The sequence below is a fragment of the Pelodiscus sinensis genome, chromosome 31, assembly GCF_052426305.1.
Source record: "Pelodiscus sinensis isolate ZL-2025 chromosome 31, ASM5242630v1, whole genome shotgun sequence".
Lineage (NCBI taxonomy): Eukaryota > Metazoa > Chordata > Testudines > Trionychidae > Pelodiscus > Pelodiscus sinensis.
In genome coordinates, this window is record NC_143082.1 from 5,895,189 (window position 1) to 5,910,796 (window position 15,608).

The following is a 15,608-nucleotide window of genomic DNA, read 5'->3' on the forward strand; positions in this document are numbered from 1 at the left end:
TCCAGTTCTAAATTGCACCCCCAAAAACACCAACCAAATTCTATTAACTGTAGGTATTTAGAAGGGCTTTACATCTTAAGATGTCAGCACACTTTACAACGGTCGGTATTGTCATCCATATTTACCACACGGGCAAATGGAGGCAAGGAGACAAGAGGTGACTGGCGCATGAGCAGCCAGTGGCATAGCAGGTCTCCTGACTCCCAGCTGGATGCCTGATCTCAAATTCCAAGCGGGTTTGTAGGGTTTCTGACAGGTGACTAACAATAGGCCAGCGATGCTAGTTGAAGTTTTTGGGAGGAGTTTGTCTCACTTGAAATGTCTCATCACTCTACTGCATTCCTAGGGCCAGTTACCACATTACTTCTAGCCTCCTCAATGGCTCTCCATAACCTGTGGCTTTGCACTGGCTTTTGAAGTTGCATTGCTATGGCAAACCCAGCATCAAGCTCCTGCAACCCACAAGTAACCAGCAAGGCAGGGATCACAAATCAAGTTAATGCTTTGGCAGCTTTAGCAGAAGCTGCCAGATGTGAAGCAGCTGGGGAGTAGCTACCAAGCAGCACTTCCATCAAGAAATCCCAGAGGGGTTATGTTCTAGCCACAGAAAACATTAAAGTTGCCTCTCTCTGCCCATTCTTTGCCCCGCTCTACCCATTCTTCAAGAGGGGAAAATGAGTGTGCTCCCTTTGTTCCTCTGTGATGTGGCGAGAGACTGAAGTAGGGATGCTTACTGGGTAGTTGAGTTGACTACCAATTCCCCCCAGCACCGTCTCCACAGTGTGGGGGAGGGAGCAGAGCTGCAGCATCCTGGAATCGGCGCAAGTTAACCCCACTGTAGCTCTTCATTTTAAATGTACAAAAGCTTCAGAGCGGGAGCCGAGTTAGTCTGTAACTAGAAAAACTTAAAAAGCAACGAATAGTCCTCTAGCAGCACCTTAAAGACTAACAAAACATGTAGACAGTATCATGAGCACAGCCCACTTCTTCAGGGCTCTTGCTACATGCAAAATGCAGAGCTGCAGCGGGAGTAGCTGCTGCGTGCCCAGCTCCTACTACATTTAAACTGCAGAACCACAGTGGGGATCGTGAGTGCCCCCCATCGACGAGTCGATGGAAATTCCATTGACCACTTGATTAGCTGATAAAACTGCAATTTAACATCCTTACACTGGAAAGAGCTGTGTCGGGTTTTAATATTACAAGTTCAGGTCATGTCTACTAAGAGTGGGGAAATGGGCAGATGAGAACACCACGCATAGTAAGAATCCTGATTGACTAAGAGACAGTGATATTTATTCTGACTGTTACTTTAACACAAAGCTCCTCATTTCTGGGGTCACCCGTGAGTCCTCCAGCAAAACGAAGGAAAAATCAGACAGAATATTTTGGACGTGGCTGACAAGAGAGGGATCAAATGAGGATTACAGGTTGTGTTCCCTCCCTCTGGGGCATCTGGTATTTGCCACTGTCAGCAGACAGGATCCTGGGCTGGATGGACCATTGGTCTGACCCAGTATGGCCGTTCTTATGTTCAACAGAGCACAGTACAGGCAGTCCCCGGGTTACGTACAAGATAGGGACTGTAGGTTTGTTCTTAAGCTGAACTTGTATGTAAGTCGGAACTGGTACATATTGTAGGGGAAACTCTAGCCAAACATTTCTCCAGAGCTCAGTTTTATTCTCCCACACCTCACTTCCCTCAGTCCTTTATTCTCAAGCTGAGGTGTCTGCTGAGAAAAGCCGCTCCACGTCTCCCTGGTCTGCTGGGGGAAAGCAGCTAGTGCGGGGTTGCCTCACCCCGTTTGTATGTAGGGATCCGATGTAAGTCGGATCCATGTAACCCGGGGACTGCCTGTACTACAAAAACAAAACAAAACCAAAAAAACCCCACCAACCCCAGCAGAAAAAAAAACCTTCCTGACCGTCCAGGCCTTTACACATTGCAAAGCAGTAAAAGAGAGAATAGATTCAATGTTTGGAAGATACTTTGCTTCTTTCATTTACAGTAGAGTTAGACACCTAATGCCACACTTAATGTAGCATCTTACACATTTTTTCTTTCTTTAAAATACTGTTAAAACCCTTGCCATGCACCCTGAATGTTGCATTAGTGGGGGGGTTGTTTGAGAAATACAAAGGCAGAGGGTCCCTCAGGTGTTTGTTAAGGTGACACTGCTTTGACACCCAATTGTTTGTACACTGATTCAAGCACTTTGATTCCCAGGCCACTCAGCGAAGAAAGTCCCTGGGGAAGCTCCAGGATTGGACCGTGGCATGCAAGGTAGTATCAGGCTTTGTCTACACTAGCAATTTAGAAAAAAAAACTTTTGTCATTCACAGGTGCACAACACACATACACGCGCACGCACATAAATAAATGATAAAAGCTTTGCTTCTCAAGTAGTAGTGTCATGTAAACAGTGCTCTGTCAGTAGTTTTTGTAGGCAAAAGTACCCACAGTATTTACATTGCCTGACTTTTGGCAACAAGGCTGTGTCAGTACAGCCCAGTCCCTCAAAGCTGTGTAGTGTAGACACCCTTAGCTACCCAATGGATAACTCCAAATACTGGGTGTAGGTCAGTTTCACAGTTCATCGGCCGTGGAGAGGGCTGTGGTTGTCCTCTCTTCCTCAGAGCAGCCAGTATACTGAACCCCTTGTCTTCTATATACACTGCTACATTCAGCCCTAGTAAACGCTTTATGTCAAGGGTAGGCAATAATTTTTGACTGGAAGACAGTTCAAAAATTTTTGAAGGGGCGGTGCCTCAAGCAGAAGAGGCCGGGCCAGGACACTTCCATGGTTCCCCACCCACGGACCCTGATTGGTTTGGGGATGGGGGAGCTGAGCTGCAAAGTCTTTAACCCACCCACCCCAGAACCGCCAGCTGTTCTGAACAGCTGGCAGTTCCCTCTAGGTACCAGTGCCCCTGGCAGCGGGAGGAGACTTTGCATGCTTCCCCACCCCCAAACCAATCAAGTCTAACGGTCAATGCAAACTCATGCACTGCTGGGTTCACCTCTTTGAGTGTGTGTAACGTAATAGCTGCCGTGGAAAGGGCTAGCAAAGAATATGCAAGCCAGATATTGGGGGGGGGGGTGCAAGAGGGCAATCAGAATGATGTGATTTCGAAGGTTAATGACTAGGTAGAGGCAGAAGGAAGTGTAGTATCAAATTTCATTTGAAAACTGATAGTCTGAGGAGCTCAGCTTGCAAACAACATAAAGCAGGGGTGGGAAAAAGGGCCTCTGGGGGCTGGATTCAGCCCGCTAAGTGAGTTGATCTGGCCTGTGGAGGCCCTCCTGTTCGCCTTCACCCCCACAAGTCTCTGGATGTAGATGGAATTGTGTGGTGGGTATGATGCGCCCAACTTACAGCCTCCTTGTCCTTAGGAGCTTGTCTTCTAAAGGCCCAAGAGGTTAAAATTCTGAACAGAGTTTCACCGAGCTTCAGGCCAAATCATCAACTCTGACCTGGAAAGAACTTCTGTTCAATTCCACCCAGATACCTCAATACTGAGCCCAGTTACATTAGTTAAACCAAAGCACTTCAGTCCTTAGGAGATCAGGAGAGCCCGACGGGCCTGTGATTACAGTACATTGATTAGGCTCAGAGGATCCTAGCAGGTGATCCAGCAGTGTGATGCAGGCATAGAACTGACCAGGTTCCTCGAGTCCAAGCCAAAGAGGTGGGATTAAAAGCAGGTTGCCTCCGTTGCCCAGTCCTGATGCCAAAAGATGATAGGGGAGAAGGCAGAGATGAGGGTGAAGGTGCTCAGTCAACAGCAAGAGCGGAACAAAAGCTTTTAGGACCAGTAAATTGTGCCAATGCATGAGCCTGGGATCAGAAGAGACAGCTCAGTCCCCAGGACACAGAAAGATTGAAGCTGTGGACACCTCCAAGGGACATGAAGCCTTGTTATCTTTCAAGGTCGTTAGGGAATTCAGAGACACTAGAAACCCAGGATATGCAGTATGAAGAGGAGTCTCCATCAGAAGGCTTACGAGGGGGATAGGAAGCCAACTAAAGCTCACGTGTGCATGCATTACAACCGTCCCATGGCGCATCTCCCTTCATGTTGGCCCAAGAAGCCACCCCAACTGTCCAGCTTTCACCCCCTCCCCGTGGCTCTCAGCAGAAACAAGACTCTACAGCAGTGGTCTCCAACCTTTTTACACCCAAGATCACTTTTTAAGTCTCAGAACAGGTGAAGATCTACTGCCCCGCCCCTTCCTTGAAGCCCCGCCTACATTACATGAGGAAATCTAATGTAAATGTACTGCGCAGATGCGCAGTTCAGAGAGGGCTCAAGAGCTACTCTTAGAGCCCCTGAGATCTACCGGTAGCTCACGATCTACTGGTTGGTGACCACGGCTCTACAGATACATGAAACAGGAAACTCAGGAGATTCACTAGTCATTCACATACACACAGCTGGCCAAAGGCCGGGATAGGAAGTCTCCCCGTCATGAGCATCTTTGGGTGGGAAATTCTCATTTCCACCAACAAGTCCTCCTAATGATTAGGTTACATTTGGAGTTCCCTTGGCATGAAATAGGGCTAGAGACATTCTAAGAACATGAAAAGCTTAAGTCTTTTTCAGCAGGCATCAGATGCTCTGAACTAAGGCTGGAAGCCTGCGATCTATAGAAAGCTGCACACTTTCTAATGTCCTGAAAGTAGATTTCAAAATAGACTCAACTGATTGATCACTAGATCTCACGAGGGGGAGACCAGAAAGTCAGGTTGTTTCTCTGCTGCTTTTTGCTGCAAAGTGGCACAAAACCATTACGATTTCTTGAACTGTGAGCACCTCCTAGTGACAGCAACACCACCCAATTCGCTACCAGTCTGGTAGAAAAATTACACTTAAGGTCACATTGGCCTCATACAATAAGTTACTTGGTAAATTTTAATGGCAACACCAAAAATGCAAAATCAGCTGCAACTTTAATTATGGAGCAATTACCACTCCTGTATTGCATTGTTCCACCCTCAGCAGTAAGAGGAACACTTATTGCAAAATCTAAGATAGCCTAGGGGATCTCTCTACATCATTTAAACCCAGACAGGGTGAGGTGTTCAGAGTGTCACCATGAAGAAGGAAGGAATATTTAATAAGAATGGCCATAGTGGGTCAGACCAGAGATCCATCTAGCACAGTATCCTGTCTTCCGACAGTGGCCAATGCCAGGTGTCCTAGAGGGAGTGAACAGAACAGGTAGTCATCACATGATCCCTCTCCAGTCATCCATTTCTAGCCTCTGACAAACTGAAGCTAGGAACACCATTCCTACCCATCCTGGCTAATAGTCATTGATGGACCTAACCTCCATGAATTTATCTAGTTCTTTTTTGAACCTTGTTAAAGTCCTGGTCTTCACATCTTCTGGCAAGAAGTTCCACAGATTGATGTGCACTGGGTGAAGAAATACTTCCTTTTGTTTGTTTTAAACCTGCTACATATTAATTTCATTTGGTGACCCCTGGTTCTTAGGTTTTGGGAACAGGTAAATAACTTTTCCTTATTCATTTTTTCCACACCAGGGATTTTATAGACCTCTATCGTCTATAGTCATAGTCTTCTCTTTTCTAAGCTGAAAAGTCCAGTCTTTATAATCTCTCTTCATATGAGACCCATTCCAAACCCCTCATCTTTTATCTTGCTCTTTTCTGAACCTTTTCCAATGCCAATACATCTTTTTTGAGATGAGGCGACCACATCTGAACGCAGCATTCAAGATGTGGGCATACCATGGTCTTCTATGCAGGCAACAAGATATTCTGTTTCATTCTTTATACCTTTTTTAATTATTCTTAACATTCGGTTTGCTTTTTTGACTGCCGTTGCACGTTGAGTGGATGTTTTCAGAGAAACATCCACAATGACTCCAAGCTCTCTCTCGAGTAGTTATAGACAAAGTAGCCCCCATCGTTTTGTATGTATTGTTGGGATTTTATTTTGCAGTGTGCATTACTTCACATTTATCTACATTACATTTAATTTGCCATTTTGTTACCCAATCACTTAGTTTTGTGAGATCTTTTTGAAGCTCTTCACAGTCTGCTTTGGACTTAACTATCTTGAGCAGTTCAGTATCATCTGCAAATTTTGCAACCTCCCCATCATTTATAATTAGGTTGAATAGGATTGGACCCTTGAGGACACCACTAGTTACTTCTCTCCATTCTGAAAACTGACCATTTATTCCTATCTTTGTTTCGGCTTTTAACCAGTTAACAATCCATGAGAGGACCAGTGATCTCTAAGCTGCCCAGCAAGACAGCTTCACAGGTGATTAATTAGCCCCGCCCCGTCAGTGACCTCTGTGCAGGGAGCCTGAGCCTCTGACTGGGTGGGGCTGATTAATCACCTGTGAAGCTGTGCTGCCCAGTAGCTTAGAAGGAACAATGGAGAGGACTTTCCCTCCTTTCCCATGACAACTCACTTTACTTAAGAGCCTTTGGTGAAGGGCCTTGTCAAACGATTTCCAGTAGGTATCACTGGTTACTGATGAAACTCTCTTCCAGCCCTAGGATTCTAATATTTTATGAGGGGGACACAGAGACAGAATATTTAAATTTGGGACGCATGCTCAGCATAGTAATAAGTAAGAATTTTCCGGGACAGTCCTGTCAGGGACTCTAGTCCAGACGGCTCGGTTCGTTGTCTGACCGCAAATAGACAGGCAACACCAGCAAAGTCCAATCACAAGCTCTTTATTGAAGAGTGCACACAACAATAGAGAGCGGCCCATCTCCAAAGAGAACCAGCCCCGATTTTAGTAACAGGTAGGCTTATAAAGACAGTTCCGTCGCGTCATAAGCTCTTCACCCAAGCCACACACCCCTTTCTAAAACTTTTAATATCTATGCATATCTTGGCCAACCATTCATTGTGGCCAGAAGCACTTCATAATGCATCTACTACTTTCTTATCAATCACAAAAGGCAGGTACCAGGAACAAGGAGACAAGAGATTTGAGCACAAACAAAAGGGGCAAAAATAGGGAGGTAAGATTAGCGAAGGGGAACAGAAACAGGGAGTTACTTACCAGTTCCCAAAACAAGCTGTTCTACTTACAGTAGGTACAAATATGTAATTTATCACTTATCTTACTTTTATAACCTAAGCCAACATGGAGGCGCGCCTCTGTTTGAGCCACACTCCTGGTTCTGGTCAAGAATACTCAGAGGCCTATGAAATTAGCCCTTGTTAACTTTCCTTAGCATAATGTCGACCAGGCCTTGTTTTTTTTTTTCTGGGCCCAACAGTCCCAAATTTAAATACTCTGTCATGGTGTCCCCATCATAAAATCATAGAATCCCAGGGCTGGAAGAGACCTCAGGAGGTTATCGAGTCCAGCCCCCTACCCAAAGCAGGACCAATCCCAACTAAATCATCCCAGCCAGGGTTCTGTCAAGCCGAGACTTAAAAACTTCTAGGGTTGGAGATTCCACAACCTCCCTAGGTAACCCATCCCAGTGCTTCACCACCCTCCTAGGGAAATAGTTTTTCCTAATATCCAACCTATACCTCTCCCACTGCAACTTGAGACCGCTGCTCCTTGTTCTGCCATCCATCACTACTGTGAACAGCCTCTCTTCATCCTCTTTGGAACTTCCTTCAGGAAACTGAAGGTTGCTATCAAATCCCCCCTCACTCTTGTCTTCTGCAGACTAAATAAGCCCAAATCCCTCAGCCTCTCCTCGTAAGCCATGTGCTTCAGCCCCCTAATCATTTTGGTTGCCCTCAGCTGGACCCTTTCCAATGTATCCATATCCTTTCTGTAGTGGGGACCCCAGAATTGGACACAGTACTCCAGAAGTGGCCTCACCAGAGACAAATAAAGGGGAATAACTTCTTTAGATCTGCTGGCAATGCTCCCCCTAATGCACCCTAATATGCCATAAGTCTTCTTGGCTACAAGGGCACATTGTTGACTCATATCCTGCTTCTCATCCACTGTAACCTCCAGATCCTTTTCTGCTGAACTGTTACTTAGCCAGTCGGTCCCCCACCTATAACAATGCTTGAGATTCTTCCTCCCAAGTGCAAGACATTTCACTACTTGATGGAGATACTGGCTTGCAGGGAGGAAGTGACCAAGAAATGGCTCCGTGCCATTGCTCCTTGCATGGTGCACCCAGTGGAGCCACTCCCAGGTCTCCGCACCTTGGAGCTGCCACCTCAGCCCCAATATGGGCCACGTGGAGCCCAGCCAGGGTGCTGTGGGGTGGGACGTCCTGGGGCTCAGCAGGTGCTCTCTGTGCGCTGCCACTCACTCTCCTCCCGCCCCCTGCACCTCGCTAGCAACAAGCCTGGTCTGGTGGGGAATGTCGGGGTTTCTTCATCACTACCCCCGCCCTCGGAGGAGGGAGCTGGTGCTGATCCGTGCTGCGTGGATGGGGGAAGGGGGATGAGCTCCCTCCCCCTTCCTACTCCACTGGCGGAGCAGCAGCGAGCCTGGTCTGGCAGGGAAAGTCGGGGTTTCTTCACCCCTCCACGCCCTCTGAGTGGGGAGCTGGTACACAGCCTCACGGCTGTGACAGGATCCCCAAGGCATAGGGGGAGGGGCTAAACTCCCTTCCCACGCTGTGGGGAAGTGGCAGTGCACTGTTCAGAGACAGTAAGGGGGCATGAAGCCAGGTAAGCATCCTCCCTCATGTCCAGACCCCAACACTCCAATCCCCGTCACTCACTTCCCTCTTCTTGCCAAGACCCCACACCCCTAGCTTGCTCCAACACCCTCCCTTGCTCCTGTACCCTCCCTCCTGGCCAGAAAACCTACTCCCAACCTGCTTTTGCACCCTACTTCCCAACCAGATCTTGCAACTTCTCCCACTTCCGCACCCCATCCCTATCCCACACACTGAACGCCTCATTATTGTCCCCACCCCAGAGCCTAAGGGGTCCATAAAATCCACTAACTCTGGAACCCCAGAAAAGTAGATCTGGCCTATGGGAAGACCTAAACCTCAGCCCTCCTTGTCTCTTCCCCTTGCTCTGTGGAGCTGGAGTGCCAGAGGAATGAGGTGTCTCAGTTGGGGGCCACATCAGTGAGAGTTGGGAGGTTTGGGAGAAGTTTTTTTGCTTCTTACTTGTGGGTCCCCAACTGATTTTTCTGTGGGTCAGTGGCTCCCAACCCAAAAAAGGCTCTCTACCCTTGTCATAAAGAAAACATGGAAACCTTTTGTGTTGGACATTAATTAATATTTTATGTCATCTAAAATGAAGTTTGATAAACTAACATGAGAGAGTTAAAATGCTTAATCTGTTTAATAATTTAAATTAAACCATTCTCCCTAGTTGCAGCGCTAGCAAAATGGCTCAGGCGTAATTATGTAATTAACGGTGCATTTCCATTAGCAACTGGTGGTCTGCGGAAAGGTTTACATTGAGCCAGGTGGCTCACAGGCCCAAAAGTTTGACAATCACTGAAACAGATGCACCCCAGCCTCTCCACCCAAGTTAATACTATGCAAGTTGGGTTAATTCAATTGCAGCAAAGTTGCATGGGGGGGTCCTATGGGGCCCAAATTTATCCCTTCTTGTAAAGGACAGTGGGAGGAGTTCTTACAGGGGTCACACAACACCCTTTATTTCTGGTCATGTGTCCATTTTGACCCCAGGAGTACTACCTCCAGTGGTGGAACTTCTTGTGTCAGGAGGGCGTGGCTATCGGGAGTCGGGGGTGTGGCTAATGTGCCCCTAATTTTAGTTCAGAAAATATGGTCACCATACTTCTTATGCAGTGCAAGTCCTCACAAACATATAGTTTCTGGGAGCTCCTCCCTCTCCATATATCCCCTCTGCTCAGAGCAACCACACATTATTTGTCCTGTGATAGGACATCAGAGCCTTAGGCTTCCTAGACCCCAACCCCATTGTGCTAGGTGCTGCACAAACACAGAACTAAAAGACACAAAGAATTCACAACGCTACAAGTCCTACATTCTCAGGAACTGGTTTGCCTCACTTATAAAAGGCTTAGCTTGAGCTGGCATTTCAGAGGTTTCATTACCTAATTTGTGTGGGTTTCCCTGATTCTCCCCACACAGCCACGCACTAGCTAAGAACGAAAGCCCCGGAGGTTTTCAAATACACAGTGGTTAATGAAGCACACACAGTGCTACTGTAAATGTGCCCTAAACAGGACTGGCAGTGGCAATGCAAGCTTCCCTCTCCTGAGAGTTATTCTGGGGACTTTCTCTAGCCTGTGTTCTGCAGGAGAGCAGACTACATGATCTCAGTGACCCCTTCAGGAATCCATTAATCACTGCTGAGATTCTCAGCTAAGACAACAGTTAGTGCCCATATGGAGGGAGAGGGGGGGAGAGACTGTGACATGGATCTCCAACTCCTAAGGACTGGACTTTAACCCAACAAATTTGTTTCACACACGAGTCATTTAAAGCCAATAAGATGGTAAATAAGATTATTTTCCAGTCACTACAGCTCAGGGCTGGATTCAAACCAGTCACCTAAGAGCACAAGACTTCATATCCCATTATCACTCCCCCACTGAATGTTCTGCATCCTGTAACATGTAGAAGAAACAAACAAAACAAAAAAAACAGGACTATGTAGCACTTTACAGACTAACAAGATGGTTTATTAGGTGATGAGCTTTCATGGGCCAGACCCACTTCCTCAGATCAAATAGTGGAAGAAAACTGTCTCACACACACTCTCACTCTCTAAAGGATACAATTAAAAAAATGAACACATATGAAAAGGACAAATCAAATTTTCTGTTCAGAAATTTGATTTGTCCTTTTCATATGTGTTCATTTTTTAAATTGTATCCTTTGGTATATGTGGTTGTGACAATTTTCTTCCACTATTTGATCTGAGGAAGTGGGTCTGGCCCACGAAAGCTCATCACCTAATAAACCATCTTGTTAGTCTGTAAAGTGCTACATAGTCCTGTTTTTTGTTTCAGCTACACCAGACTAACACGGCTACATTTCTATCACTATGTAACATGTAGGTGTGAGAGGAGCTTACTCCAGTTGACAGGGAGAACAAAATTCACTACAGTCAAAGAGTGACAGAAGCATTTTCAGGGTTGTAGACTCCTGTTGGCATCTTTACAGGCAGGCCTTGGTTCAATTAGTCAGATCACATGCCACACACCCTATCCAACCAGCCTCTCAACTCCTCTGTGATAGGCCTGGGGAATGCGGCAAATGCAACAATTGCAGAATTCCCCTGGGGACTGTGTAGTAGGAGTGAAATCAGGGCCCAGAAATTAACAGAGTGACACTATAATTACGTGAGATACAGCAACAGAGGTTAGGGACTTTCGATATCGTGTAACTGAATAGTCATGTAACCACCTGAAATTTTAAGGCTACGTCTAGACTACATGGCTCCGTCGACGAAGCCATGTAAAAGTTTATTCAGCACAGTCAAAAAAGGGGGTATTTAAATAATCCCCACTTAATTGAAATAAAAATGGCCGCCACACTGTGCCGACGATCAGCTAATCCGGCACAGCGCAGCAGTCCAGACACGGCGCAGTCGACAAAGGAAGCCTTTGTCAACCACTCCGGTATGCCTCATGAAACGATTTAAATAATCCCCGCTTCTTTCACCATGCCGAATAAACTATTTTACATGGCTCCGTCGACAGAGCCATGTAGTCTAGACGTAGCCTAGCAGTTATACAACTATTCAATATTCCCCGCGGTGAGACTGGCAGTCAGTGCACTCCCAGCCTCACCCCTGGGGTGTCCTCTGCCACCTTGCATTGCTGCCTCTGATACAGACGCAGTAGCCCTCATCCGCAGGGCTCCGAGCTTCCCATGGACAAAGGCTGTGAGGAGCTCAGGACTGCCCCACCCCACCCCGCACAGACAGAGGCTGCTGCCACGGACCAGCCTCTGTCCACGATGGGCTCAGGCTCACTGCAGACAGAGGCTGCTCCATAGGGTACAGAGCAGTCTCTGTCCATGCAGAGCTCGGACCTCCCTGTGGATGAGGGCTGCCGCCACAGATCAGCCTCTATCCACGGTCGGCCCAGGCTCCCCATGGACAGAGGCTGCTCCATAGGATGCAGAGCAGATTCTGTCCATGGGGAGCTTGGACCCCACACAGACAGGGGCTGAGGTCACAGACAGCCTTCATGGCAGCCTCCCTGGCCCCCACCCCCACCCCCACACTGCTTTAGACACAGGAGCATTGGGGGAGAAGGGGACAGGCAGCACAGTGGAGCTGGTGCTGAGGGAGAACTGGCTTTTAAGCCAGCTCCTCCCCCCCAACACCAGCTGCTGCCTCCCCCCACCCCCACACACATTGCCTCTATAGGAGGCAGCAAGGGGGGAAAGGCGGATCTGCAAAGCACTTGGACGTCCACCCAGGAGAGATTCAAATGCTGCCCAGCTGATCAGCAGAGCGCCCACAGCCGGCAACATGTTTCTACTTGTGGGTTGCATCTAGACTGGCAAGTTTTTCCACAAAAACAGCTGCTTTTGCGGAAAAACTTGCCAGCTGTCTACACTGGCTGCTTGAATTTCCACAAGAACACTGACTTCCTACTGTCTGAAATCAGTGCTTCTTGCGGAAATGCTATGCTGCTCCCATTCGGGCAAAAGCCCTCTTGCACAAATGCTTTTGCACAAGAGGGCCAGTGTAGACAACGCGGTATTGTTTTGCGCAAAAAAGGCGATCGGGGCTTTATTGCGCAAAACCGTGTCTAGATTGGCACAGACGCTTTTCCGTTAAAAGCATTTGCGGAAAATCATGCCAGTCTAGACGTAGCAGTGGTGCATAGCTGCACATGTGTTGGTGCACATAACAAAATGTATTCCACTCATGGATGGAAGGCCTTAGAGGGAACATCATCCGTGGTGCTTGTTAACATAGCTTGGGAGCCACATAACAAGATGTTTAGTGACGGTCCCACTAAGGCAATCAACATGGAGGACAAGCCAGGGTTCCTGAACTAGTTGCAGGGGGTGATAGAAAGTGATACACAGGTACCTGTTTCTTGAACTCCAAATACAGCTATCTTGAGGTAGTCTTGCCTGCCTGGGAGATCCCAGAACCCCAGGCTTTGGGAAACAGATAGAAATGAAAAGATCTATGCTCAGAGAAGAGACCCAAAGGTCTGATAAGGCAGCAAGACAAGCAAAGCAAGAAATGTCCACACTGGTTTGATGTAGTAGATCTTTGTCCTCTCAGATATACCGGCAGATAGCAGCCCAAACTGCTAGGAGCAGCACAAACTTTACACCTCTTTATTTAACCCTAAATGTGCCTGCAGATTTCAGCTACCTGTATCCTTACTCATTCAACTGTCAAGGGATCATTGTGGCGTAGTGGGGGGCTGTCTGCTTTGTGATCTGGGGTCCTCCTGCGCTGTGATGGGAGAGTCTCACTGACTCTTCCAAATGTGTATTAACCCAGACACCCAGGCTCAGCCTCCCAGGGAGGGAGACAAAAGAAGGAAGGTGGAGACCAAAACCTGGCTGGGGGGCAGGGCTGGAAGAGAGTTTTTAGTTTGTCTGGAATCATGGAGGAGGCAGCCTAAGCAACGGGCTGGGATTTAGGGGCCGTCTCCCCCATCTCAAGGGGGGCTGAGGCATCCTAGGCCTGCCCTGTAACCAGATTACACCTATGCTGTATCCTGGAGAAGCAATAAACTCCCTCTATTCTACTGGCTGGCGGAGTCTGTTCCTGCCATTACAGGGGTGCAGGAGGCGGGGGAACCCTGGCTGTGCTGTCACAATCACTGCATGGGCTTAAAAGTTTCAGCTGCCATTGTCAATAGGGATAAAGAGAGGATGTTAAAACCATTACTGACATTAGCTGACCAGCCTGAAGTAACCAGCTTTGCCCTTGTCAGCGAATCCGGAAAAGTGTGTCCATTCACATGCATCTGTCCTTCATGGTGGGGAGAGTCAGAAGTACAATGTTCAGTTTGCAGGATGGCCTGCCACACTCCAGATTCTTCTCCCAGATCAAAAGAGCACATATGGGGGTTATTAAACCTCCTACTTCATGCCCTGTATTCAATATTCTGGTGGGACACTTTGCCATGTAAAGTGCTTGACAAAGTGCTGAGCTTGCTGTGAGAGCTGTACTTATGGCCAATATTAATAGCCCTGCATATCTGGGCATATATCCATTTACAGGACAGGTGCATGGGTTGCTGTGACCTCCTCTCCCGAGGCCCTCTAAGCTGATTTCAGCAACCTCTCTTTACAGGCTCAAACAGTTTTCTAGACTAGCATGTAGTCCACACACTCATTCCAGACACATCACTCCAAAGGCAGAGAACTTTAGCATTTTCAAAACATTTTAGAGAAAAATATAAATAACTTTATATTCATATGAGCAGTTTTTATTCTGAGGAAAACCCCAAAGCACTCCTACTATATTCACCCAGAGTCACTGAGATGCAGCCACCTCCAGTGGTGGGAGGGGAAGTATCTGATTAAAGCCAATGGGCCATGCCACCTCTTATGAAGAATGCCCTAGGATACGTGGCATTCATGCTAGTTACAGTAAAAGCCTATCCACATTTCATTAGAAATCACTCCATGAGCAGAAATTTCCTTCTAGAGACATCAGCAATGCCTGTACTTGGAAACATTACAGGAATCCACTCCTCTTCCCCAGGAAAGGCACTTTTCATTGAAGGAGGGAGGTAAGCTGCGGGGTTGAGACACTGGATGGCTCAAGGGAACATAAACAGAAATCCAGCTCAACAGAGATGGGAAATTATCATAGGATGCATCCCCACAGCCCAAAGCAGCCTCAGAACCCAAATCCCCCTCTACACAGGCTGGTCAGGGAGGATGCTGGGGAAGGGCTGAGGCTGCCAGAGTCTGACCACAGGCACAAGGCGGTTTTGGGCAGTACAAGGCCTTGCTAGTGAGCTAGCAGGGAAGTGACCAAAAACAGCAGCAGGAACCTGGGACCCTGGGGTTGCCCACTGCTGAGGGGAAGGGAGGTCAGGGGCATGCAAGCTGCTGGAGCTGGCAACTGCAATAATCAAGGGCCTGCAACCAGAGAAGGGCGGGGGTGGGGCTGCGCCCCCTAACAAGTGCCCCCTGCCTTGCCTACGAAGATATAAATACATGCAACCCCTGCTCCACCCGTGCGCATGCGCGCTCTCCCTGCCCCCACCACTCGGTAAACTCAGGGGCATATACCGCTCCATCGCTAGATGACATGCGCATGCGCACTCTCCTCTCCCGCCCCGCTCTCGTACGTTGCGCATGCGTTCCCGCGCCCACTCGTCCCACGCGTGCGCAATAGCGCCTACTGGCAACTCTCGCGCACGCGCAGTAAACACCTACGGAGCGCTGCGGGGGGCCGGCGGGTTTTCTCTCCGTCGGGCTGAGGGCCCGCAGAGGAAGGGGCGCCTATGGTCAGGCGTTGCGGAGCCACCGCCACCGCCGTCTCCTCACCTCATAGTGCTTCATAGTGCCTCAAGCTCCCGCCGCCGCTGCCGCCTGGCACACGCTCCTCTCACGTGATACGACCCCGTCTCACCTGAGGGGCGGGGTCCCACCAGCCGGAACGACCAATCACAGAAGCCAGGCCTCCCAGATCCGGACAATAAGAGCTTGGGGGGGGCGCTATTTCCCGCC

At 48.2% G+C, this 15,608-nt stretch overlaps 1 protein-coding gene across 1 annotated transcript in view; it reads right to left on the reverse strand.

Annotated features, from left to right (window-relative positions):
- TECR (trans-2,3-enoyl-CoA reductase) overlaps positions 1–15,574 on the reverse strand; it is a 55,912-nt gene extending 40,338 nt beyond the window's left edge. The window contains exon 1 of the mRNA XM_075902248.2: positions 15,426–15,574. Within this exon, the coding sequence (XP_075758363.1) occupies positions 15,426–15,440 (15 nt within the window). The 5' untranslated portion in view covers positions 15,441–15,574. The remainder of the gene's footprint in view (positions 1–15,425) is intronic.
- Positions 15,575–15,608: the final 34 nt, after the last annotated feature.